The sequence below is a fragment of the Artibeus jamaicensis genome, unplaced genomic scaffold, assembly GCF_021234435.1.
Source record: "Artibeus jamaicensis isolate MK-2021 breed Jamaican fruit bat unplaced genomic scaffold, CSHL_Jam_final contig_465, whole genome shotgun sequence".
Classification (NCBI taxonomy): Eukaryota; Metazoa; Chordata; class Mammalia; order Chiroptera; family Phyllostomidae; genus Artibeus; species Artibeus jamaicensis.
The window spans coordinates 14,185,429-14,210,287 of record NW_026521843.1 but is presented as its reverse complement, the minus strand read 5'-3'; the positions used below and the strand labels follow the sequence as shown (position 1 = coordinate 14,210,287).

The following is a 24,859-nucleotide window of genomic DNA, read 5'->3' as shown; positions in this document are numbered from 1 at the left end:
CCACCCCACTGTGTTCCCACCACACTGAACTTCCTGCCTTGAGACCTCGTATTTCCTCTGCCTGGTATAGCCCCCCCCCCCCCCAGCCCCACCCCCCGCTGACCCTCCACCTTGAAAACTTCCACTAATTTTGTTCATCCTTCAAGGCTCCGACGTCACCTCCCCTGTGAAGCCTCCCCCTCCCCTGCAGTACTGTGTGCACACTCCTCCCACAGACCAGCCGGGGCACTTTGTGCTTTAGAGAGACCCCAGCCCTGCCTGCTGCCCTCGCACCTGAGCACCTTCAACTCAGGCATCTGATCTTAGCTATTCTGCCAAGCCCCTGCAGAGCACAGGGCCTGCTCTCCAAAATGAACACCAAACGGCTTCTGTTTTAGGGGTATTCACTCGCTAGTGGGTTTAAATTCTCCTTCTACTCTGGCACTGGCACTCTCTGGCTCAGTTCCCCACCTGTGACCCCTCATCGTTTCTATCCCAGGGGCATTAGGGATTGGAGGAGGCCCTAGGAGACAAGAATCAGAACTCTGGCCCCTGCGAGACTTGTGGTTCAATGTAGGCGATAACACTATGTTTCTCTCCCTCTCTCTTCCCTTCCCCTCTAAAGATAAATAAATAAAATCAATTAAAAAAAAAAAAAGAACTCTGGCCCATGCTCCCTCCACTGGCCTCCCAGCCCAGAGGACTTTCCAGCACCCCAGAGAGATGCTGAGCTCATCCTCTAGCCAAAGTCTGGCTCTGGCCCACAGGTCCGAAGCAAGAGGGGCCGCATGTGGCCCCACCCTGTCACTGAAGGTGCACTTTCTGAGCAGTCCTGTGTACGGGGTATAGGGCGGGACTTAAAGGCAAGACAGGGACTCACGCCTGATAGAGGAGAAGAGGCGTTTCCAGACCTGGAGGGCGTACATACACTGCAACCTGCTCAGAGGGCCGTGGCTCAGTCCCAGCTGCAGGCACCAGGGAAGGCTTCATTAGGGGGCAGAGGCGAGGTATGGGGCGGGGGGCGCACTTAAGCTGGGTCTTGAATAACTGCTTACACAGGGAGCAGTGCAGAAGGAGGGCTGAGGAGGGGCTGTGGTGGGGAGGTGAGGCCATCTGGGTGAGGGACTGAGGGGACCAGAGGCCAGAGGACAATCTCAGATAAGTATAGTGACGGGAAGCCACCAGGATTGTCTGGAGCAGCGGCTGCAGGACGTGGTGGAGGGAGATGAGCTGGGAGAGGAGCATGGGGCCAGGGGCGACTGAGTGCTGGGAAGAAGCTGGGCCCCAGCTAGGCACTGGGGACAGGGGTCCCCTTACTTCTGGCTGCAAGGACCATTTCAGACTCCAGATTAGATCTGCTTCCCCCATTAAAATGGGGGAGCTCTCCCTCTTGATGCTTATGTGACTTCTAGATGAAGACGTGTCCCCCATCCCTGGAGAAGGAGGCAGAGCAGCTCAGTACCCCGGGGCCTGAGATGCCCCTGGGGTGCCTGGGCCTGTGTGCACTCGGGCCGTCCCAGCACCTCCTCTCTGGGAGGATGTGGGAGGGTGCTGGCCCACCGAAGGCTGCAGAAAGGGGGCCTTCGGGACAGCCTCCGCTGGCTGTGGACACAGCTCTGTGCTTTTGCCGTTTATCCGAGGGTCGTACCCCGCCTGCTCTACCTTTCCCAGCGCACGCAGGCCTCTGGCCACCCAGGGGACTTTCTCTGCCTGAACCCCATGGGCGAATGTCCCCCTCGCACCCCGAGCCATCCCATGCTGACCCGGGAAAGCAGGCAGAACTGATGAAAATTCTCCAGGCTTCTGCTTTGTGAGACAGGGCGCTCTTTTGATATGGAAATGACCATGTACTGTCTCCTGCTACAAAGGCCTTTGGCAAAAAGGCTGCTGGAAACTCGCTCAAAAACAGACTTGCAAATCACTTCCCTGAGTTGCAAAGCCTTGTTTATCTTATCCACCATTCCCGGGAACACAAAGTCTGTATTCCTCCCACCTTCTCCCATCCCTGGTCTCATTCATTTTTAAAAATTATTAACTTTTCATACCGGAAAACCTCAGGTATGTACAAGAGCAGAGAATAGTGTTGATGGCCTCGCGTCCTCCCCACACGGCCTTGACCACCGACTCATGGCCAGTCTCGTTTCCTTGGTCCCCATCCTGCTCCCACCCCCCTGAATTATTCAAAAGCAAATACCAAACACCATAGCATTTCATCTGTAAATATTCAGTACATAGTTATAAAAGACCAAGACTCAAAACACAAAAATCCACATATTATGTTACTCCTAAAAAATTAAGTTTTGCATAATACTATCAAATAATCGATGATCAAATTTCTAATTGTCTCATCACTGTCATAAGTTGTTTTCCAATTCACTGAAAGCTCCATTTTAATGTGTTTTGTAAAACCAGTGTGGACTCATCCATTCGCTGCTCTGTCACTCATCCCGCCGATGATATTCATCGAGGGCCAGCTCAGTGCCAGATGCGATTCTAGAGGTGGGGTGACGACAGAGAATGAGACCGACAAGTCCTTGCCCTTAAGGGGAGGCTAGTCATTGAATAAGTCTCTAAGTGTGATGAATATTCTGGAAAGGGAGGTACAGGTGCAAGGCGGTGTGAGGCTGAGAAGCTGCCTGAGAACGTGAGTCAGAGGTTAGGAAAGATGGCAGGAAAGCACCTGTGACCCGAGGTGGGAGCGGGCCACGGCCTCGGTGCTCAAAGTTGACCACCTGGGGCCAACAGATGAAGCTGGAGAAGTTACAGAGGGCCCAGGGAGGAGGTTTTACTGAGGGGGAAGAGGCTGGTGTTAAAGCTGGCCCTCGAGAGAATAGCATCTTAGCAGGGACAAGATCCCCAAGAGGTCCCATCCCGGGCAGGGGGTCAATGTCAGCACAGATGTGGGGCTGTGTTTGGGGGTTGGGGAGTGCTTGCTGCAGTTCCGGGGGGCTGGGGTCCAAACACAGGGGGTCTCACTGTCACACTGCAGTTTAACGTTGCTTTGTAAGTGGATGGGAGTCCCAGAGCTCTTAGCCAGAGAATAGGATGGCAGGTTTTGGAAAGAACACTCTGGAAGTCAGGACTGCCACAGACCAGAGCCCAGGGAGGGAGAGGGGCAGCGGTGGGGGCTGAGGGCTGTGCCTCAACGGGCAAGACTGTGAGTTTGGAGAGAAGGCCCGACATGGGTTCAGAAAGGGGGTAGCGGCTCTGGGAATTGGAAGTGAGCGGGAGGACAAGACGTGGGTGCCCCTGGAGTTTGTACTCGGTCACTTGGGTGGATGGTGAGGCCACCAGCGGAGCCAGGAGCAGGCAAGAAAGAGCAGGCTGGGGCGGGAAGTATAAAGTGGATGACTTTGCTGGTGGCTCGTCCTCGCGAAAACGTCCCCCAGCAAGCCCCAAATGAGGCTCTTACAGTGAGGAAAGTGGCCGGAGCCCAGTGGTTTGGGAGTTCGAGTGTCAAGCGAACTCAGTCTGGGAGAGCTGACTGTGATCGAAGCTCTTACAGGGCTGCTTGGGGTCAAATGAGAAAGGTGAAATAGTGAACCACTTTACAAACTGTAAATCGCTGTGGAAATGTGAGGATGAGGATTATGCTAATTATCCCAGGACTCCTCGTGCTGCCAGCCTTCTAGAGAGGCAGGGATAGAGTAGATTATGACCCCATGGACTCCGAGATTTGTGGGGTAGCAGAAGACAGCCTTGCTTGATCCTTCTCTGGACTCCCACTTGTTGTTGATACCCCAAAGTCTGCCAGAGAGATGGGGTGAAAACGCCGGGAGTCATTACCATTCAGGCAGGCTTCTCCAGGGCAGGCACCCGGCCGGCTCCCCGAGGCCAGCAGAGTGCCCGGCCCAGGACAGACCCGAAAGGGAAGTGACAGGAAGGAGCACGGCCTGCAGGTGTGGCAGGTGCAGCTGTGCAGTTAGCATCCGGGCCCCTGCGGAGGCCCAGGCCCAGGCAGCTGCAGGCAGCCGCCCCTTTCCCTCGCTGACAGTCCCAGAAGGTCTCCCGAGGCAGAGAAGAACACCTGCTTGCCTCTACCTTCGGCCCTCATCTGCTTCCTGCCTGAGCTGCTCCACTCGCTGGACGCTGGCCCAATAGTCTTTGTTTCTACTCTCCCGTTTTTCAAAGCAGAAAGGCTCATTGGCTTAGTTGGAGGTCAGTTTTCACTAATTGTTTGGGTTTTTTTTAAGCCCAAGCTCAAAATAAACTCAGGACTGCAGTTTGAACACTAGTTCTATCTTACCCCATTTGGGTATATGAAAAGAGTCACCCTCCCATCATGCCTCATTATGTCCCCAGTGCCTGGCACAGGTCCTCTCCACAGCCTGTGGGCCACTGGGACCTCACGCTCCTCCATCTGTCCCAGCCATGGGCACGCCTGCGGCCAGCAGTTGCTGAGTGTGTGGCTAGCATTGTCCTGACAGGATGGGGGGTGTGGAGACAAATGAGAGGGGGTAGAATGATATTTGAATAAGATTCATGGAAAGTAAAGGGTTAGAGGTGGATGGCGCCTCCATCTAGCTGAGGAATGGCGGAAAGGGCTGAAAATGCTGGTGATTTTCTGAGAGCACACTATTTAAGAACTTAAAGAATAGCAGCTTTCCTGGAAAACTCTTTCTGAATTAAATTTCTCCATTTTCCTGTCACTGTAAAATTGAGTGTGTGTTCTTCATAGGGGCAGAGGTGTTGTTAGAAGAGACCATCACAAACTATCAGGCAAGAAAATCACTAGGGATACAGGAGAGTTGACAGCACCATCAACCACCTTGACCTGAGCGGCATTTCTAGAACATTTAAGCCTCTGAACGGAAAAGTACTTATTCTTCTCAAATGCACATGGAACACTCGTGAAGGCAGACCATGTGCTAAGCAATTAAACAAAGCTCAATACATTTCAAAAGACTGACATGTTACAGAGGATGCCCTCTGGCCACACTAGACTCCAATAAGAAATTAATAACAACAAGAGATTTTACGAAGCTCCAAATATTTGGACATAAAAAATACCCTTCTAAATAACCTATAGTCAAAGACAAAAAATGAAGAGAAATTACAAAATATTTCTAACTACATGACAAAATACAACATATCAATATTTATAGTTTTAAATACAGCAGGAAAGAAAAATGTCTAAAACCAATGACCTAGAAACTGCCTTACAAAACTACTCGAAGAAGAGCAAATGAAACCCAAGTGTTGAAAACATTACGCCGAGGAAGTGAGACACAAAAGACAACATATCTTACGACGCCATCGTGTGAAGTGTCCAGAACAGACAAATCCGTAGAGATGGAAAGTAGTTAGTGGTTGCCAGGGACCGGGAGGAGGGAACGAGTTTGGGGTCTCTTCTGGGCGATGAAAATATTCTGCAATTAGAGCGCGGTGAATTAAGGTTGAGTTTTCTGGTTTGTGAATTATATCGCATAAATATAAACTGAAAAATTAAATCCAGGAAGAATAATAGGAAAGAAATAAAAAACAAATAATGGGGAAAACTGACAAAGTCAAAAGTTGGTTCTTTAAAAAAATTAATTGAATAGGTAAAATGTAGCAAGTCTGAGCAAGGAAAAAAAACAAGACAACATAAATTGTCAATATCAGAAATGAGAGAAGGGATATCGTTAATTAAAAGAAAAATAAGGCAATATTATGAATAACGTTTTCTCAATAAATATCTACAACTCAGATGAAACAGACAAATCCCTTGAACAACAACTTACCAAAACTAACTCAAAAAGAAATAGAAATTCTGAAGAGCCCAATTATCTATAAAGAAATCAAATCTGTAATAACAGTGGCGATAGTGATGATGGTGGTTGATGATCACACACGGCTTTCCAGGCCTAGGTACCCTCGCTGGTAATTTCTAGAAAACACATAAGGAAGAGAATAATACTCACCTCACACAAACTTTCAGAAACTAGAAAAGGAAGAACACTTCCTAACTCATTTTATGGTACCAAAACCTGATAAAGACCTTATACAAAAAGAAACGGAAGACCTGATATCCCTCATGAACAGAGACGTAAAAATCCTTAAAAAGATGTTTGTTCACTGAACCCTGGCTGGTGTGGCTCAGGGACTGAGTGCCGGCCCGAGGACCGAACGGTCGCTGCTTGGATTCCCAGTCAGGGCACACGCCTGGGTTTCGGGCGAGGTCCTCAGATGGGGCTTCAGAAAAGCAACCGATTGATTTATCTCTCCAGCATTGATGTTTCTCTCCCTTTCTTACGCCCTCTCTAAAAAGAAAGAAAAAAAACTTTCTTCTTTTATTAAAAAAAAAAGATATCAGTTCATTGAATAGCAAAATATGAAAGGGAGAGGCTGTCATGACAAGTGAGTTTTACCCTAGAAATGCAAGGCTAGTTTAAAACTGGAAAATCAACCCAAGTATTTCACCACATTAACACCATATGAGAGATAAACCACCAGTAGATGCCCATAAAGTATTTGACAAAACCCAACGCCCGTTCACGATAAGAGGCCTCAGCAAACAAGAATGGAAAAGAACTTCCTCAGTCTGATAAAGGACAACTACAAAAGTGTCCAACTAATACAAACTTAACCCTGAAACGTGAACATTAGGAACACAAGCAAGGCAGGGTTGTCTGCTCTCACCACCTCTATTTGACCTTGTACCGCAGGTCCCGCCACTGCAACAAGGCAGTGGGGGTGGGGGGAAGATTCACACAGATCGGAAAGAAAGAACTCAAATGGCCTCTTTTCACACACACACACACACACACACACACACAACCTAGTGGGTTATGTAGAAAATTCTAAGGAATCTCCATAAAACCTACCACAATAATGAATGGATTTAGCAAAGTTTTAGGATATAAGCTTAATATACAAAACACATTTTTCTATAGAAACCAACCAGTTGGGAAACAGAAATTAAAAAGTAATTACCCTTACAGTAGCATAAAACAGTTAGCAATAAATTTCACTAAAGACATGAAAGACTTTCACATGAAAAGAAGAAATGCCGAGAGAGATGAAAAATGCAAATATATAGAAAATATATGATGTTGATGGATTGGAGGACTCAGACTTGTTAAAATGTCAGTTCTGCAAAAATTGATCTATAGGCTGAACACAGTCCTAACAGAAGTCACATCAGACTGTTTTGTAGAAAATGAAAATTATTTTAAAATTTACGTGGACACTCAAAGGATCTAGAAGCACCAAAACAATAGGAAAGTAGAAAAGACAGTTGGAGGAATCACAATATTTGATATGATTTGATTGACTAAAAATAGTATCTTGATTGTCTGGTAATTACACAGGTATAGTGCATTTATCAAAATTCATTGAGTTTTGCACTTAAGATCAGCAAACAAATTTTACCTACTGGTAGTTAAAAAAAAAGAGCTAACCACACCTAAAAAAACCTGAAACTTAAAAAATATTATGTAAGATAAGGAAGAAAATTATTCCTGATTATATACTACTAAAAATATACCACAAAATGTGATTCATAATAGAGGAGACCATTTTTATATTTAAAACATAGCTTAACCATCCAAAGGACTCATTAGGAGGATAACAGCCTTTTCTTACTGGGTGATGAACTGTGCGCCAGGGTGCCAGCACCAGCACCTCCTCCATTTTCTAGGTGAGCTAACTAAGGCAAAGAGAGGTTCACTTCTTCCAGAGCTCACGACCAGCAAGTGGCAGAGCTGGGGTTTGAACTCAGCAGTGTGGCCATCGGGCCTCACCCCATCCCAAGGCCCTTTGTGCTTATGAGGGACGCTTTACTCAGACTTGCACAAAAACTGCCTCTTGCTGATCTCACTGTGATTCTGGGATGTGGGCTGGTCCAGGGTAATTGTTCCAGTTTGCAGCCATTGACTCTTAGACCCAGAGGGTAGTCAGCATGCTCCCCACTTCCCGCCCTGAGCTGCAGTGCCTGGCCCCGCACCTGCCTGGGCCTGGCTTTTTCTATGCACATGGGGATGCCTGGCCCCTGCTGCCTAGGCTGGTGGGAGTAGCTGGCCTTTCAGAAGGAACAGGCTGATCTGAACTGGGGAGACAGAAAACAACAGGGCCGCCGCTCCTGGCTGCTGTGGAGGAGCAGAAGGCAGGCACATTTGGGGGTGTCACAACATTGCCTCTAGGAATGGGGTGCTTGCTGAGCCACCCTCCACATAGTCAGTCCCAGCCAAGGCTGACAGTGAGGTTCTGCTGATTTTGAATAGCAACAAGGAACCATAGTGACAGGTCTGAGCGACAAGCAGGGTGTTTCTCTCTATACCTAGCTTCCACTGGGGAAAGAGGAAGGCTCTGGTACAGGCCGCAGCACCAGGTCCTGGGCAGGACCACAGTGTCCCTGAAGCTTGTCCTTGGGACCTTCCCTTCTCCATTAAATCCACCACCACCTGTGCCCTCTCAGGACCCCAGGACCCCAGGACCCCGGCCCCAGTGGCTTCTTTCTGTGGGCTGCTCCATTTTCACTTTCCCTTCCCCATCAGAACCCACCTGTTCTGCATCCCGCTCCACTGTCTTGAGTCCATTCGATGCTCCACTCTTGCAAATCTTGCTCACACTGTTCTCCCCTCCCAGATGCCCCATTCCCCCTCCCTTCTGCCCAATCTCTCTGCAGAGCCAGGCCCAACAGTCTCCCCATGAAAATGCCCACGCCTCTGCAGCACCTTCATGATCTGCAAGGTGGAGGCCACTCCATCTCTTCCTGTGTTCTCACTTCATTTACACCTTTCGCATGCCGAGTACCAAATTTTGCCTCATTTGGTAGCTTTTTATATGGCTGACCTAGTCCCTTTCTGGATTGTAACATGCTTCTTCAGTCAGCATCCGTGTGTGAGTTCTCTGCACAACCCGCACCGGCTCCCGAGAGCTGACACAGTGGGAGTGGACGACCCTCTTGCACGCGGGCATGAATGAATGCACACAGGCCAGTAGCCTGACCCCCACACACCTGCCTTTGCTCAAGGTCCGGCTCTAGCAAGGAAACCTGTCTGGGAGAGGGAGCTGCTTGTTGCAGACAGGATGTTTTGTCCCCTAAGTCACGTTCTGTGAAAGCTTAGCACTCCACTCTGCATATGAGGCAAGAGCTAAGCTCACCTTCATTTCAGAGGGTGGGTGCAGTCTAATATTTGAAAATAGCAGATGACACACAAGTTACTTCTATTAAGCTTTGGACTCCTGAGCCCTTCCTTTTGGGTGTCCCCAGTCATGGCACTTACTAAAGCTGTGAGCACAGCATCTGTTCTCCCAATGCATTTAACGGCTGGAGTTTATTCCAAATTGAACGGCTCAGCTATCTCATGAGCAGCTGCCTCTGCACAGGGGCGGGGGAATCCTGTTCAGTTCTTCCATCAAGTGTCCTCCCTCCATTCACGACACCCTCTCCACCACCGAGAACAGGCTATTTTCTTTCTCTCAGCCTTCTCCTTGACCTTCACTGTGGCAAGAAAGGCTATTGGCTATGGCGAGTTTGAGTGGTTTGTTCCAGAAAGCCATTTACAATAGAGCTGAAATTTCAACGGGACTGGCGTTGAGTAGAGTAGATGTTAAGTGGAAATGAACTTGAAAGAACAATGAGCCCCACTGATAACCCGGAAGGGATGGCCATGGTCCCCTGGCTCTGTCCTAATGCGTATTGCAGGGTCACTGGGGTGACCCCTGCCCCTGTTGGTAGAAATCCTCCTAAAAGGCGGCTTTTCACACATGCTTACTGCCTTCACGCTGTTTCTGTATGATTGGTTTGATTTGTTTCAGCAAATCCTTTTTTTCCAAAAAATACCTAGAAGTAAAATCGAACTCATCCTGCTTGACAATATCCACCACACTTAAGTCTCCAGGGCCTCAGGCAATGAGGTTTTACTGCATTTTGAAACAGCCCTAAAATGCAGGAATTCTGCAATGACTAATTTTACTGCCTTCCGCATCCTCTCCAACAAGGCTTTAGGCAAACGCAGGCAGAGAGCCTCGCAGCCCCGGTGACTTCATGCCTGTTGGAACCCTGCCCCCCGCCCCCGACCATCTGAACCACTTAATTTTCACTCGGGAAGGCCCTAGCTCGCAGCCCGGCCCTCCGGTCCTTTAATCACTCAGAGTGCAGGTCCTCGGGGGATCCCGGCACAGACATGCTCACCCGATTCTCAGTTCGTATTGCGTGCTACCTCTGGGAAGAATTTAAACAAGCTCAAGCATTATCTCTCCTGTTTTCCTCTCCTCCCCTGGCTGCCTTTCGGTTTGATGTTGAGGTTTTTCTTTCGAGGTGTTTTGTTTTGCTTTGTCCCTGGCTAGTGCTAAAGAATCTTTCTTTCCCATCTGTCTACTTCATGTCTATTTTCTGGATATGTAGTTCTGCTTTATAGCTCCTTCCTCGTTATCTCGGATGGGATGCCAGCCCTCCTCACGTGCCCCCACTCCACACACCCACACTTTTTCCGACCATCCACTTGCTTCTGATGTCAAACAGGAATGAGCCTGCTTGGCTGGGCCTCGTCCCTCCTGCCCTGGCCCCACCACGGGGGAGGGTCAGAGAGCTCACCTTCACCCCTCCCGGGCCCGGGGCTGGTGACGCTGGGTCTCCCACATTTCCCGTGGGAGACCAGCCTACGTGCCCTGACAAGTCTTCTCCTGGGCCCCAGCCTGCCCATCAGTGACAACCCAAACTAACCCTCAGAACAGGATGGAGCTCCCCTTTGAGACAGCTCTTCAACGAGATGGTCCTCTGGTTTAGACTGGTAAAGGTTTAAGCGTTTTTTCTTTTTGTTATGAAAGTAAAGCACGGTCGCTAAAAAGATTTCAGGTTCAAGTGTATACAGCAAGAAGTCAGAGTGCTGCCTTCAGTGTCTTCTCCCCCCCGCCCCAGAGATAACCCCTCCTAGTGCTCTGAGCTCTTGTCTATTCCCACATAGAACAACTGGGTTTGAAGGGTTTTCTGTTCTTTATAAACAGGACTCTATGACCCATGTTACTTTTTGTGGTGTTCACTGGACAGATGATAATAAATTTATCCTAACTAATAATTCCTTTTTATTATTTTCACCCCATCTCTGGGTTTCTCCTCATGGAAATGAGAGCCCCTCTCCGCCCTCCCCACACCCAGTGTTTGTCTTTGGTCCCTGTAGCACTTCTCCGAGTCGTGCAGAGCGTATCGTGGGGCACGCAGTATATGGTGCTGAGCTGTTTGGGGGTCCTGCTGTCCCCTGCTAGACCGTCCGCTCCCCGAGTGAGGGGTCCTGTGCACTCCATCAGTCCCTTTATCCCGAGTCCCCAGGATGTGGCCTGGTACAGCATAGACTCCACTGGATGTTTGCAAAGTGACCTGAACTGGCCGGTGTCTCCCACACATCACCTACCCCTCCCCCACCCTGCCCCCGTTCTCTCCTGATTATGGGTCTTCCAGTAACCTGGGCCACTTCCGACTGCATGGGCTAGAACTTCTGCCCTGGTGGGTGGTGTGTGGATGGGGGTGCTGGGGTCTGGGAAACTGTGTGTCCACATCACCCTCCCTGTCCCCTGTGCCGGTGGGGAAAGGAGGGGGCGGTACATGGGAGAAATCACCCAAGCTTTCCCCTCTGCTAAGGCTGAAGGAAAAAGGGATGAGAGGGTGGAGGAAGGTGAAGGCCCCTGGCTTCCAGGGAAGAAGGTCTGGATGCACCTGGCTGTCCCGGGGCCTAGCTTGGGCAGGAGCTCCGAACCTGGCTATAGACAAGGGCCTAGAAGGGAGCTGCCACTGGGTGGGGTGCCCACTGTCCTCAGGGTCAGGTCTCCGCTCTGGCTGCTGCAGGCCGGGGAAAGTGAGCGGAGCTGAGAAGACCACGAAAGAGGCCCAGAAAGGGAGGGCAGCACAGTGGAGGAAAGAGGCAGAAGTTCCACTCCCACGGCTGTCTCTGACCAGTCTTGTGCCTTCTTATGCTTAGGAGCTCTGTTTGTAAAACACAGCTGATGACCTTTGACCCGCCTGCCTCATGGGGCTGCTAAGAGGATGGGAGGAGGATGAGACGCGTTGGGGACCTGCCCATCCTGGATGGGGAGGGCTGCGCAGGACACAGGGCAGGACAAGGTGCATGACAAGGGCCCTGCGAGCCCAGCGCTGCAATGACAACCACCAGGTGGAGGGGTCCAACCTCAGCTTCTTGTCCAGGGAGGTCTGACTCCACTTTTCCTCCTTCCCCCACCCAGGGCAATCCTTCCACTCCCGGGTCCTGGAGAACTGTGAGGACGTGGCTGACTTCGATGAGGTAGGACCTCCCCCCGACCCTACCCTCAACCATCCACAGCTCAAGCCCCAAGCCCAGAGGGGAACCAACACCTCCCTGCTTCCTGGGGGCGCTCTGCCCCAAATCCTGGGGGGTGGGCTTGCTCAGAGCTGCTTATCTCTGGTTTGCTTCCTGAGAGAACTCTCCCTCTCCTGCTCCACCCAGACCCGTATCAGGCATGTCTGCACCCGAGAGCCCCACGCAGAGCAGAGGAGTGGCTGCCCAGGCCCAACCCACTATCTGTTGCCGGGCTGGTCCCTTGTTCTCTGTGGAGAAAGGGCCCATGGGTGCTGAAGGTCTGAAAGTGAGCCCCGAGCTTAGGGCCCAGCAGGACGAGAGAGGGACTCCCTGGGTTAGTGCGGGGCCCAGGCTAACCCCGGCCATCTTCCAACAAAGCCGGTCTCACAGGAGCCTCCCTCCTTTCTAAGAGCTGGGGTACCTCTCGCATGGTCTCCCCAGAAAGCATTGCTTTTCCTTTTGGACCTCAGGCTCAGAGGTCAAGTTTCCTCCTTGCACGTGGCACATCACCTCATGGGTCACTGCAAGGCCCCGCTCTTACTTCCATGTGTGTCTGTATTCACATATGTGTGTGGTCTCTTTTATTCCCACATTCCTTCCTTCTACATACAACATTCTGTGTGCTTAATGTGTATCTGTTAGTTTCCTGTGTGTTCTTACAAAATTACTGTTATTGTCTGGTGAGCATATAATTTACATTTTCTTAAATGGCATTGTGTTGCACGTTTTATTAATGTTTTGTTTCACCGAGCACCATCTTTCAGTTCCCTCCCTCTTGCTGTGCTGACCTCTTGCTTCTTCCTGTGCACGGTGCCCCATGGGACACAGCCAGGCCATACTACGAGGACCAACCGTCTTTCAGAGCCACAAGTGGAACAGTCTGGCCGAACCAGGGCGGGTTGGGCGCCCTACACACTCACCCACACACTCCCCCAGTGAGGAACCCCAGTTGGCCTCCCAGTCCCCACCAGCAGAAATGCAGTGAATATTCTCACGCATGCCCGCTTTGGACCATTTTATTCTGTATTTTTATTTGCTGTGCTTTTATTTGCTTGCTCTTTTCTACTCTGCCACTTTCCATTGAATAGATTGTGCTTTCTTCTATTAGTTGAAAAGTTATACATTCCATTTTTGTTTTCAAGGTACTTACCCTCACTTGTGATTACGTATCTCTGTTGCCAGCTTAAACAAATCAGCAATAGTAATTTCCCGACAGGACAAGTATTTTAATACTCTCACGCCTCTTGGATTTCCCACCTCAGCCCACACCCTCAAGCTGATATTGTCTAGAACAGAATTTTAATTCTAGGTACTTATGAATGTGTGTTTTCTTTTTCTCTTATTTGTTTTAGCCTTTTTTCCCCTCTTTTTTTAAGACAGCACTAATCTTTACCAAGATATTTGATCGCCTTTATTTCTCATATCTGTTGAAGCATCTCTTGAAATCGTTTTCCTTCTTATTTGAGTACTTTCTCCAAAAGCATTTTTAACTTGGGCCTTTCTGTAACACACTTACAGCTTTGTAAATCTGAGAATATTTTTTTCTTATTTCTTCTGATTCAAATAAATTTGAATGCGAGTTTTACTAGATAGAAAACTCTGGATTCAAAGTTCTTTCACAACCTCGAAAATATCATTCCGAGTTGCTGTTGAGAAGGGGATGGCCGTCCAATTCTTGTAACTTAATGGGTGACATCTTCTTTCCATCTGGGGAAAAAGAAGTGTAGTTCCTTTATCTTTGATATTCTTAAATTGTATTATAATGCTTCTAATTGAGTGTTTCCTTATCTTTCCAGTTTTGCAGTATTTTGTGAGCCCCTTCAAACTGTGGGCCTTTCATCTTTCATTTATTATAGCAAATGCTGGCTCCATTTTTTCCAACTATTCCTTCCATTCAGTTTTTACCTCATTCTCTTCTGGGCCAACTCCTATTACGAGATGTCAGTACTTCTATTTCTAGCTGTCATTTCTTAGCTTTTATATTTTTGGCATATCTATCTTTTCCTGCTATCTTCTGAGGGAGTTCTTCAGATTGACCTCCCAAGTTTACTAATTTGTTCTTCCTTCATGATTCCTTGTCCTGTTTCATTGCTAATATAGTTTTCTCTGGTTTGCTTGTTCTAATGATGCTGCTCCAGTTGGTACACCCTGTTCCGTGTGTTGACTTCCTTCTATAAGAGAGGTCTTCTCCAAGTACCTCTTTCCTTCGCCCTGTCGCCTCTGGTATCAGCTACTCTGGTAACAAGTCTTGGGGAAGCTTCAAAGGCTGGCTGTGCCCATGTCTAGGGCTTGATAGGTGGGCCTGAGCCCCAGTCAGCAGAGAAAGAGTCACAGTGGTGGGAGCAGGGGTCTCATCTCTGAGCCTTGAAGGAGACACGGGGCTGACAGGAGCAGGCTGTTGCAGGTTCTAAACACACGAGCTGTGGGGTTCGCTGAGAGAAGGTGTGAGTGATGGTCCGTCAGCACCTGTTCATCAAGTCTCCTCCCAGCAAGGCTGTTGCCGCAATTCTATTAGTTAAGGAGCAAGCAAGGATCGCCCCAAGCGGACGCCTTGGGGAAATAAGATCAGAAGGTACGGAGATCTCCCCTGACCTGTCCTCCATGGCCACCTCCACTCACTTGGCCCAAGGGGGCAGCTCCATCCGCCCCACAGTCGAACGCCTGCGGTCTCCCTGGGTTTCTCAGGTTTATTTTTCTGTTTGTTTGTTTGTTTGTTGCTCCCTGGAATCCACAGTCCCTCTTGCTTCTGCAGTTTCTCCAGGGTTGACTTTGAGGCGAGAACCAACAGTCTCAAGTCACTATCTGGGCACGAAGCAGACGCTCTGCGGTGGCCCCCATAGCTCGCCCCTTCTTTCCGAGGCTTGATCCCTGACGTCTGGCTGTGTGTGGACTGGGAGGGCCTGTGGCAAACGGTTCCCTTTGAGGCTGGCATTTGGCTGAGCAGACACCACCCTGAGGGGCCGCCCAGAACCTCTGTCTCCTCCTCACCCTGGGCCCATCCCACACTCGAGTCCAGAGGCCCAGAGCTACAGGAACAGGGGAGCAACCTTGACCTTCTCTCCTGGGCTCTGGAGCAACCACCGGCCTTTACAGCCCAGGCCCTGCCTCCCCCAGGGAGAGTTCTGCTCTGGACTCCTCCCCTTCCTGGCTGTGTGAATTTCTACCTCCGTTCCTCAGTGCCCACACCTGTCAAAGGGGGCCGATGACGGGTATGAAGTCTCTTTGTAAAGTGATGACCAAAAGGAGGGATTCTAGAACCACTGCTGGGTACTAACCCACCACCTGGGCCTCAGGCGTGCCCCACTAAACAACTTGTCCATTCTCATTTTCTCCTAATTTCCTCAATCAGGGCCCCGAGAGAGAGGGGCCGGGCAGGTGAAGATGCAGGCTGTCCTGCCCAGTCTCTCACAGCCCTGCCTCCCTGGGCCCTGCCCGCTATGGGTCAGGGAATGCACCCAACTCCCTCCCTCTCACTAAGTCTCCCAGGGGACATGTCCACCCAGGCCCCCAGCTAGTGAGCAACCTGATGCCCCTTCCAGAGCACCGCCACTCCTTTCCATTAACTGCACCCTGGGACACCTGAGCCACAGGTGTACATGACATTCAGTGTTAATCACCGTGTCCTTCCCAATGCTGCCTGTCCTGGGCCAGGTAGAGAGTCGGTCTGTGCCGCCCCCACTCGTGGGACCGTGGTCCGAGCCCCTGATGTGCGCCAGGCCCGGAGCTAGACATACCCCAGAGGGAGACTCGGGCTCAGCAGCACAGGAAGATTCGTGCAAACACTTGGGCATGGGGGAGCCTCTGGGTCACTGTGAGAAACCAGGGAGGGGGCAGCAGCCAGGGGGTCACAAGCAAAAGCACGTGGCGGCATCAGAGAGGAGCCCTGAGTCGGGGAAAAGCAGCTCTCACGGGGGGAAGTCCCACTCAGCCAAGCAGCCAGAAAAGTTCCTGGTTGTCACAGGGGCGAACCCACTGGCACTTTGTGGAATGGGGGCAAGGACGCTAAATGACTTGGAGTGCTCAGGCCCTCTGATCGCTGGCCCCCACCACCTGTGACAGCCCCATGGGAGGGTTGTAACAGCAGTTTCCAGAAACAGCTGCACTGTGCTGCTTCCTGAGCAAGTCCTCTTCCATCTACTGTCTACCTGCAGGGGACGAAACTCAGGCTCAGAGAACACGGATCCTGCCCCGGGTGACAGAGCTGCCAGTGGTGAAGCCGGGCTTCTGAGGTCACTTTCAGATTGACTCTCAGCCCCCTCTGGGTATAGCAGTGGGAAATGACTCCCTGTCTGCCCCTGAAAGGCTTTGCTGGGCGGGGTCTCTGCACACCCCCCGCCTCCAGTTCTCCCTCTGAGAAGTGGCTCACAGCCTGGCTAACACTGGACAGCAGGGCACACCCCACAAAGCAGGGGAGGCAGCCTCCCACCGGCTCCTTGCTCAGGGAGGACCCAGGACTCTCAAAAAGAGCCCAGAACTGTGCCCAGGCTGCGCCCACCTCCCAGCCCAAAGTGGACAAACCCTAAACCTCCCTCACTGGCCCTGAGGGAACCCGCTGTCAGAGGTCCAAGAATAAGCTCGGAAAAGGAACCTCAGCTGCTCCTTGAAAAACCTCCAGAGGCCTGTTGGCTTCCCAGAAAATCCCTTTCTCATCCTTACTGCGGCACCCAGGGCCTTAGAGAACCAGCTCAGGGAGGTGCAAGGCACCCCGGCCTGGCAGTCAGGAGACCTGGGTGGCCATCCTCGCTGAGGTATGAATAAACTCTGTGACCTTGGTCTGGCCACTCAACTGCTCTGGGCCTCAGTGTCCCCATCTGTAAAGTGGTGATATACGCCTCGCTCTGCCTGTCTCACAGAACTGTTGCATGGCTGAAAAATGCAACAGTGGCTCTCCCTCCTCTGCTCAGACGAGGACGAGAGGGCCTGTGGCAGGCTGGGCTGAGCAAGGAACCTGAGTGGGAGGGCGTGGCCTTTGGAGGAGAACAATGCTCCGGACAACAATGGGTGGAAGCAGAGTCTGGATGTGGTGTCTTCTTTCCCAGAGGCTGCAACCTGAGTGAGACCCTGCATTTAACTCACAACCCTGGAGGGGGCGTGGGCTCCATGGCAGGCCAGCAGCCAGCAGAGGCCCCTGCCCTGGGGAAATGGGAATGGCCACCCTGGACCCACCTCAAGCCAGTTCGGTTTGGCTCTAAGCCAGGCCCTATGTGGCCCAGACTCCACAGGAGAGGCCAGAATGGCAAGAGTACTTATAGGAATAGTTAGCAAAGCAGCTGCTATTCGCTGGGCGTTTAGCATGGGGCAGGGTGGGCTGAGAGCTTTACATGGGATTATAACTCAGTGCAACCCACCTGGGCCAGTGATACGTAGCCACATCAGGACTGGACCCCGAGTGCATCTGATTCCAGAGCCAATGGCCACCTGCAAAGTGGACAAGGTTCATTCCTGCCCTCCAGGGGCTCAGTCTAGTAGGGAGAGGGACCGAGAACAAAGATGGACAATAGGCCTTCTGAGCCCAGAGGAGAGACAGTCCAGTGGCCGGAGGGAGGGTCAAGGGGACCTGGTGTCACCTGTCCACTTTGCTTTCACCTGGAAGTCATGGGCTGTGAGCTCCATGGAGCCAGGAATGTGCCTGTGTGGTTCATAATTGTCCTGGCACCCAACACAGAGCTCAGGGAATATTACTGAGCGAACGAATGAACTCAAGTTGAGTCTTAGGTCTGTAAATTCCCAAGACAGTCTCTTTCCATGGTACCCTAAACCTTTGCAACATACCCTAAGATTTCTTCCCCCCAAAATCTATAACACTGTCTCTTTAAGGATATTGTGGACACTGCCAGTGTAGGTCAGTTCCAGGCCAGTCGATGAGCCCCAGAATAATCCAGGTCATTGTCCAACCTACATCAGGAAAACCTTTCCGTGGAGTCCTAGATTGCAGGGGCTGATAGAACGCAAACTTGGCTACCCTGGCCAGCACCAGCCAGGTCAAGGCCATGCCTAGGGCTGGTGAACTGGGTCACAGCTCCATACTCCCAGGGTGCCTGAGATGCCCTCAGACAAAGGAGAGGGGGAAATAAAGGAAACAGCCATGGAAAATTCAAACCAAACCAAAGCCCACATTTCTGCTTCTAAGGAGGGCCAAGAGAAGTTGCGAAGAGCACCCTGGGCCCCGAGTCCTGTCTTTGTCACTTCCCTTGACCTAGGAGGCTGGTTACAGGTGGCGAAGCCCTTTCTGTTCTGAACCCCAGTGGGAGAGGGCCAGGTGCGACAGAGTGGGGGAGGAGGGGAGCCGGTGCTTGCTTTCATCAGAAAGGTCTTTCCCTTGAGCAGAGGTCCTCAAACTTGGCCTCACATGGAACCACCTGGGAGCTCTTCTATACCCCCCACCTGGACCCCCGCAGAGTCTCCGGGTGCTTGGTCTCAAACGCAGGCTGGGCCTTGGGATTTTTCCAAGTGTCGGGAAGTGATTCCAATGGGCAACCAGGCTCGACAGCCTCTGCTAGCTGCCGGCCTGGCACAGAAAAACAGAGGGAGAGACAGAGAGGTGGACACCGAGAGACAGAGAGAAACTAATGATTAACGTGGTGGGGTGGGACGATAACAGAGGAGCAAATGGAGAAACCAGGGGAGGCTGCAGCGTGAGGAGAGGGAAGAAACCAGAAGGGGGAGGAAGTGGGAGGTGAACGAAGCTGATGGGACTCGCCTTCCTCTCCTCAGGAAACCTCTGAGAAGGGCCTTAATCCCTGGCATCTGCAGGGAAAACCCGGATCCTGGCCCTGCTCTAGCATTTACCTACCTGCTCGTGTTCTCGCCTCCTGAGTGAGGCTCCTTCCTGGAAAACTCCCTGAAAGGGCCCTCTCAGCCGCGTGTGCGGGTCTGGGCCTCATCTCCAGTCTGGGCTCGCAGAGGCGCCCCCTCACCAGCCCTCCCAGACTCCCCTTCTCCCCGACCCTGCACACGGACTCCCAATGAGCAGCTTTCCATTCCTGTGGGCCCTTGTGACCCCTAAACTGCAGCCTTGGTCGCTGGGCATGTTGGTGGTGATGGGCAAACAGAAATCACAAGCCGGTTTCTCCTCTCGGTCCCCTTTTCCTCAAAATGACTCCCGCTGTTCCTGTGTTCACCGAATTAATGCCACTTTTCAAACACACCCTTCCTCTAATGTCATCTCCTTTTCCTCCTAATTTTTCTCTCCTTTCAAAGCCCAAATCCCCAGGGTGTGTGATCCACCCCACAGACCCTGGGGTCGATCAAACACCCTTGCCCCTTCCTCCCAGGGAAACTGGAATATCTTGGTGGCTCTCCCCCCCCACCCTCTCCCTCAGCAGGGCGCTAAAGAGCTGGCCCTTCCTGAGCTTGGTTATTTCCCCGAAGCCCAATAAAAGCAACTTCATTAAGAAACCACAGATTCCGCTGAGCTGGAGGCATCCAGACAGCAGGAGCAGGAGCGGCTTAATGAGGCCTGCGGACCAGACTCCCCTCACCCCTCGAAGTCCGAGGCCTGATCAGAGCTCGCCCCACCCCGCCCCAGCCGCTCCCCTCGCTGCTTCTTCCTCCCACCCCTGCCTGCTCCCACTGAACCAGGGGGCAAGGGAGAGGGGGTGGTTATCAGGGTCCTCCCTAGGACTTGGTCTGTCCTGAAGAGAGGGGACATAAGGCCATTTTTCTGCCCACGTTGGAAGTGACCTTCTGGACTGGCCCTATGCCACCCAAGCCCCCAGCCCCCAGTCTGGGAGAAGGAAGCTTGGCTTTGAACTGGCAGACTGCAGGCTGGGCTCCCAGAAGCCTCCCCAGGGCCTGCTCAACCCCTAGGTTCTCCAGGCCCTGTTATTTCCCTGAGCCTGAGTTCCCTTGTCTGTTCAGCAGAGAACACATTAGCAGCCCCTGGGGTTGCAGTAAAGACCAAATGAACTAATGCATCTAAGGCATTCAGACCCCTGCAGGATAAAAAGTTCTCTATAAATGGCAGCTGCCGTCACTCTTACTGTCATTATTATTTATCTCTAGCCTATTGAACAGTGTGAACTTGGTGAGGTATAAAAATGAAACAAAATTTAAAATCCACTGCCTTCCACTGCTCTGTCAAACCCTCCTTGAAACCATCTCTCAATGGCAGTTTGAGGAGACCTCAGGGCTTTCTGGTCATTTTCAGTTATTCAAAGTCAAGTTCAGAAGGATTGACTGCTCATCCTCTTCATGCCTGGTCTTCGCACAGAGTGGGACAGGGGTGCCGGCTCAGGCCCCCCACCTCTCCTCCACTCCAGCTGGGGGAGGGGAGATGGGGTCCGGTTCTTGTTCTCTGCCATGGATGTGGCCCCTCCTCATGGTGTGGCAGCTTGTCTGATGACCTCCAACCGGCCCTGGGAGCCATCTCTGTGGCAGGCCGGCCACCGCTGGCTGGCTCACAGGACGCTGTCTGGGCGAGCTCCGCAGGAGCCCTTAGTGCCCTCGCGCTGTGTGGATGGCCGGCCCCGGAGGTCTGGCTCCACCCCACCCTGACTCCTGCACCACCACCTCACCTAACCTCAGGACCCTTCCCCTGGACACGGCCTTGGGTAGGGTGTTAGGGGGCCAGCTCCAGCCTGACTGCCCTTCTCAGTCCCCGCTTGGCCCCAGAGCATAAACTGCATACTTGATGCACCCACAGTGGCACACCAGTCTCCTCGGTGGCCGCTGTCCTGGCCCCGAGGTGCTCTGTGGGTCTCCCGAGAGGTTCAGGGGACAAACCAGTGAGTCCACTGCCCAGGCGGACACCACTGGGAACTTGGATGCCCGTCCACCCTTCCTGTGGCTCCACAGCCTCTCTGAACTGTTGGGCCCGACCCTAATAACACTACGTGGCTAAAATCTGTTCCCCAAAGTTAACATTGCCAGTGCGAGGGGTGGTTTGACCAGAAGCGGGGAGCCTGCACTTCCCACTCTGAGCAGAGTTTGGTCAGTCAGAATGAAGTTGATGGGACACAGAGAAAACCAAGGTCACGAATCACATTCATTGCCGTTGCCCTGGAGTGCCCCCCTGGTGCACCACCCCACTCGTGGGTGCACCCCAGGAGTTGGGAGGCCGCTGTGAGGCCGTGGAAGGAGCACTGGGCTGAGTCGAAAGTCCTGGTCAGCACTAGGTTCTTCCACGTAGCGTATGACCTCCTGCGGGCCACCAGAGGCCTCCTGGAGAACCCTCTGAAAGAGGAGTGGGCAATGACCCCACGCTCTCAGGCGGTGGCTGGCGTTAAATGAGAGTCCAGGTGTGAACTTTGCCCCTGTGGAGCACTGGGCCCATGCGAGGGGCCAGCTTACCAGGGACTCCTCCCAGTCCCCACACCCATCCCTGTCATTTCCACCCAAGGCCACAGCTGTCCCTCTCTCCTCAGACCTTCCAGTGGCCAGTGGCCAGCAGCATTGACAACAATGAGATCCTCGAGATTCAGATCTTCAACTACAGCAAAGTCTTCAGCAACAAGTAAGTGTCGGCTGGGGGAGTGGGGGGCTGCCCTCTCCTTTGGGTTTTAAAGGGGTCGCACTTCTAGCCTGCCCTGGATTGATCTCAAAAGATCCCCTACCTGCTCCCTCACGTTGTCCTCAGCGTCCCCCAGGCCTCCTGACCACTGCTGGTCAAGAACACCCCACCCTCCCGTCCACCCCATCTGTCCCCTGCGCCACCATAGCTTCCTGTCCGCTTCTTTAAGTCTTCCCCTTGTACCATGCCGGACAGCAGTTGCCCAGGCAGAGGAGCTAATGTAATGGCTGCTGGTCTCCCCCAGGAGACCATCTGTAGCCTCAAGGGCAAACGCGTCTCACCTGTGCAACGCCAGTGCTCAGAGGCCGTTACGCACCAAGGTTTAGGAGTCAGGTAAACCTGACCTCAGGCGCCAGCTCAGCCACCTCCTGGGTGACCCTGAGCAGGTGGCACCTGAGTTCAAAGCACTCACGTGGAGAAAGGATAAGTACTTACCGTTGAGGGAAGCTGCGAGAATTAAATGAGACAGAGATTCAGTCATCTGTCCATCCCCCAAATGTTTACTAAGCGCCTGCTGTGCATCAGGCGTGAGACGTGCTGCGGACAGCGAGGCGCCGGCCCTCGTGGAGCCTGCATTCCGTGACGAAGTGCACCTGCCACGGGAGCACTCTCACCACTAGAGGTGCAGCAGAGGGTCCCATCCATCTCTCTGGGGGACAAGTAGAATTCAGAATGATGTGAATGGTCTGGAGTGGTGGCTCAGAAGGAAAAAAGTCAGTTCCTGTCTTGGGTTCAAAACCAATTGCTCTGGGCTTACCAACCAGCGAAGCTATACCCACAGCTTGGGCGGTGCCAGGAGCCCTGACGACTTCCTGCGAGAGAACAAATAAACGTGTCCGTGGGGTCAGGAGGCAGGGCGTGCACGGGCTGGGAGGGTCTGGGGGTCGCTCTTTTCCGAAGGGTTCAGGGCACTCCAGGCAGAGAGCCCGGTCACATGACTGGTGCATTCGGGGAAACAGGGGTAAAGGAGGCTGGTGTGAGAAATGGAGCTGATTCGTGCCAGAAGTGGAGGGCAGCTTGGAGAACTGGCCCCTCACCCAGAGGTCCCAGGGGTTGCTGAAAGAAGGCAGAAACAGGGGTGAAGGAAGAAAGGGTCCTGGTCGGGGCCAGGAGGCCCACTGGTGGGCCCGGCTCAGCCCCGTTTTGAATAAAGTCCTCCGTCAGGATCCTTGGACTTCCCTGTGAGGATGAGGTGTTGGGTCCAGAGGGTCTTGTGCTTCCCCCTGCCTGTCTAGGACCCCGGGGGGATGTTCTGACCCAGCTACTGGTCTCCGGGGTCCTGAATAATTCAGGAGCCAGGGCAGCGGTGGAGGCCTGGCCACCGGGGGCATCTGACACCAGCTCCCGAGGGGGAAGGCAATGAATTATTGACAGGTCCTGGTGCCCGGTTGCAGCTCCATTGTGGTCAGTCTGCCGCTGACGTGTGCCTGAGGCCTAATCCCCAGGGAATCCTCCCTGGGGACCAGACCGGCCCCCTGGGCGGCGGTGAGCTCTTTAGGAGATGCCCTCTTTGTGGTGGGGAACCTGGGTGGGTCCATGAGGGAGATTGTCAGAGGGCCGAAGGTTGGGTCCCAGCTCCTTTGTCTAACAGCTGGGGGAAATCGAGGCCCAGAGAGGGCTTTGCCCAGGGTCACACAGCGGGCTCTTCCACGCGGACCTCCCGGGCCCTGCCCTCCCAGGCAGCTGCTCCAAGCTGCCCCACCCCGAGGAGGAGAGGCGATAGGAAGACCCCACTGGGTTTACAGCCAGGCTGGACAAAGGGCAGCCGGGGTGGGAGGGGTTGCCTGGGGAGTCAGCATGCACCCCAAAGTCAGGGCTCCTTTCCTGTCTGTAGCAGGGGGCTGAAGGGCCCATTCTTTTGAAAGCAGTGCTGGGGACTAAGGCATGTGTTTCAAAGCTGTGTTTTCACAGCGAGCACCGTCTTTGCTTAGATGGCACATCTGCTGGCCTGCAGGAAGAGCGAAGGTTTATAAAATGCTTTCTTCATACTTTACATAAGACTGAGATAGTATCTACTGTCCATTTCAAAGACTAGTATTCTTTATTTTTGTTTGAGGGAGGTTGGGGGGACCTGTTAAGAGTTAAAACTTATTTCCTCGCCTGGCCCACCCTCTGGGCCCAGCTCTGTGAGGCTGCGCCTCTGCCCCCAAAGCCCATCCCGCAAAGGAGACCAGCCCTGCTGGAGCCGCCAGCAGCACGCCCCCTGCCCGTGGCGGGGGAAGGGACGGACAGCCAGTCTGCCGTGTCAGAGGAGTTTCACTGGGGTGTCCTCCCCGCCACGCGGCTCAGCGCAGCGAGTGCCATCACCTCCTTTGGGGAAATGGATACAAAGCAAGGCTCAGAGAGCTTAGGGGACTGGCCCAAGTCACACAGCTGCCAGGTGGGGGACCCCGCCTTGGACCCCACTCTGTCGGACTCCAGAGCGCATGCGCTCTACGCCTCCCTTTAGGGCTGGCCCCCTACTCTGTGTGTGGACGGGGAGGGCTTGGGTCAGGGCGTGAGGGGCAGGGAGGGTGGGGGTTGCCAGAAGGCGGACCTGGGCTTCCTGTGTGACAAAAGCAGTGGCAGAATGGACTAGCGGTCAGAGTAGCTGAGGGACAGTGGGAACCCACGGTGGGTGGGCGCCAGGCAGGGGAATGTGTCAGGAAGGTGTTTAAGGGACCCCTTCCTAACAGAACGCTGGACAAGCCCTCCTCTTGGGCCCCTCTGGAGTCTAAACCTGTGAAACACCTTAGTTAAAGCTGGGAGGCACGAGAGACTATTCTGAGCACTTGTGGGGGAATAGCTCCACCCTGCCCCCTGGGGGGGCATTGCAGCATTGCAGCATCTCTGCTTGTCCTCTGGGGCACCTGCTGGGAGGAAGGATGTCACTGAGTTCATCAGGTGCCTTACGGCTCCTAGCTGGACTAAAACAGCCTGGGTTCAAGTCAGCAAAGAGCAGCAGTAGAACAGGAATTCTCAGCGTGCCACCCTCCCCCTCCATCATCGGCCCCACCCACCTCTGAATCAGATGCCCTGAGGTGGGGCCAGGGGTGAGCCGGGTGCGAGTCCCTCCCAACTCTGGATTCAGTGACCTCACATGGGAAACCTGAAATTGTCTGGGCTGGGGCTG

The 24,859-nt window shown here is 52.8% G+C and overlaps 1 protein-coding gene across 5 annotated transcripts in view; it reads left to right on the top strand.

Annotated features, from left to right (window-relative positions):
* The window catches only part of OTOF (otoferlin), an 80,845-nt gene that overhangs the window by 3,422 nt on the left and 52,564 nt on the right, over positions 1-24,859 (top strand). For all 5 annotated transcript variants that reach the window (XM_037146773.2, XM_037146774.2, XM_037146775.2 and 2 more), the window contains exons 2-3: positions 12,142-12,200; positions 21,602-21,690. In XM_037146773.2, the coding sequence (XP_037002668.2) occupies positions 12,142-12,200; positions 21,602-21,690 (148 nt within the window). The remainder of the gene's footprint in view (positions 1-12,141; positions 12,201-21,601; positions 21,691-24,859) is intronic.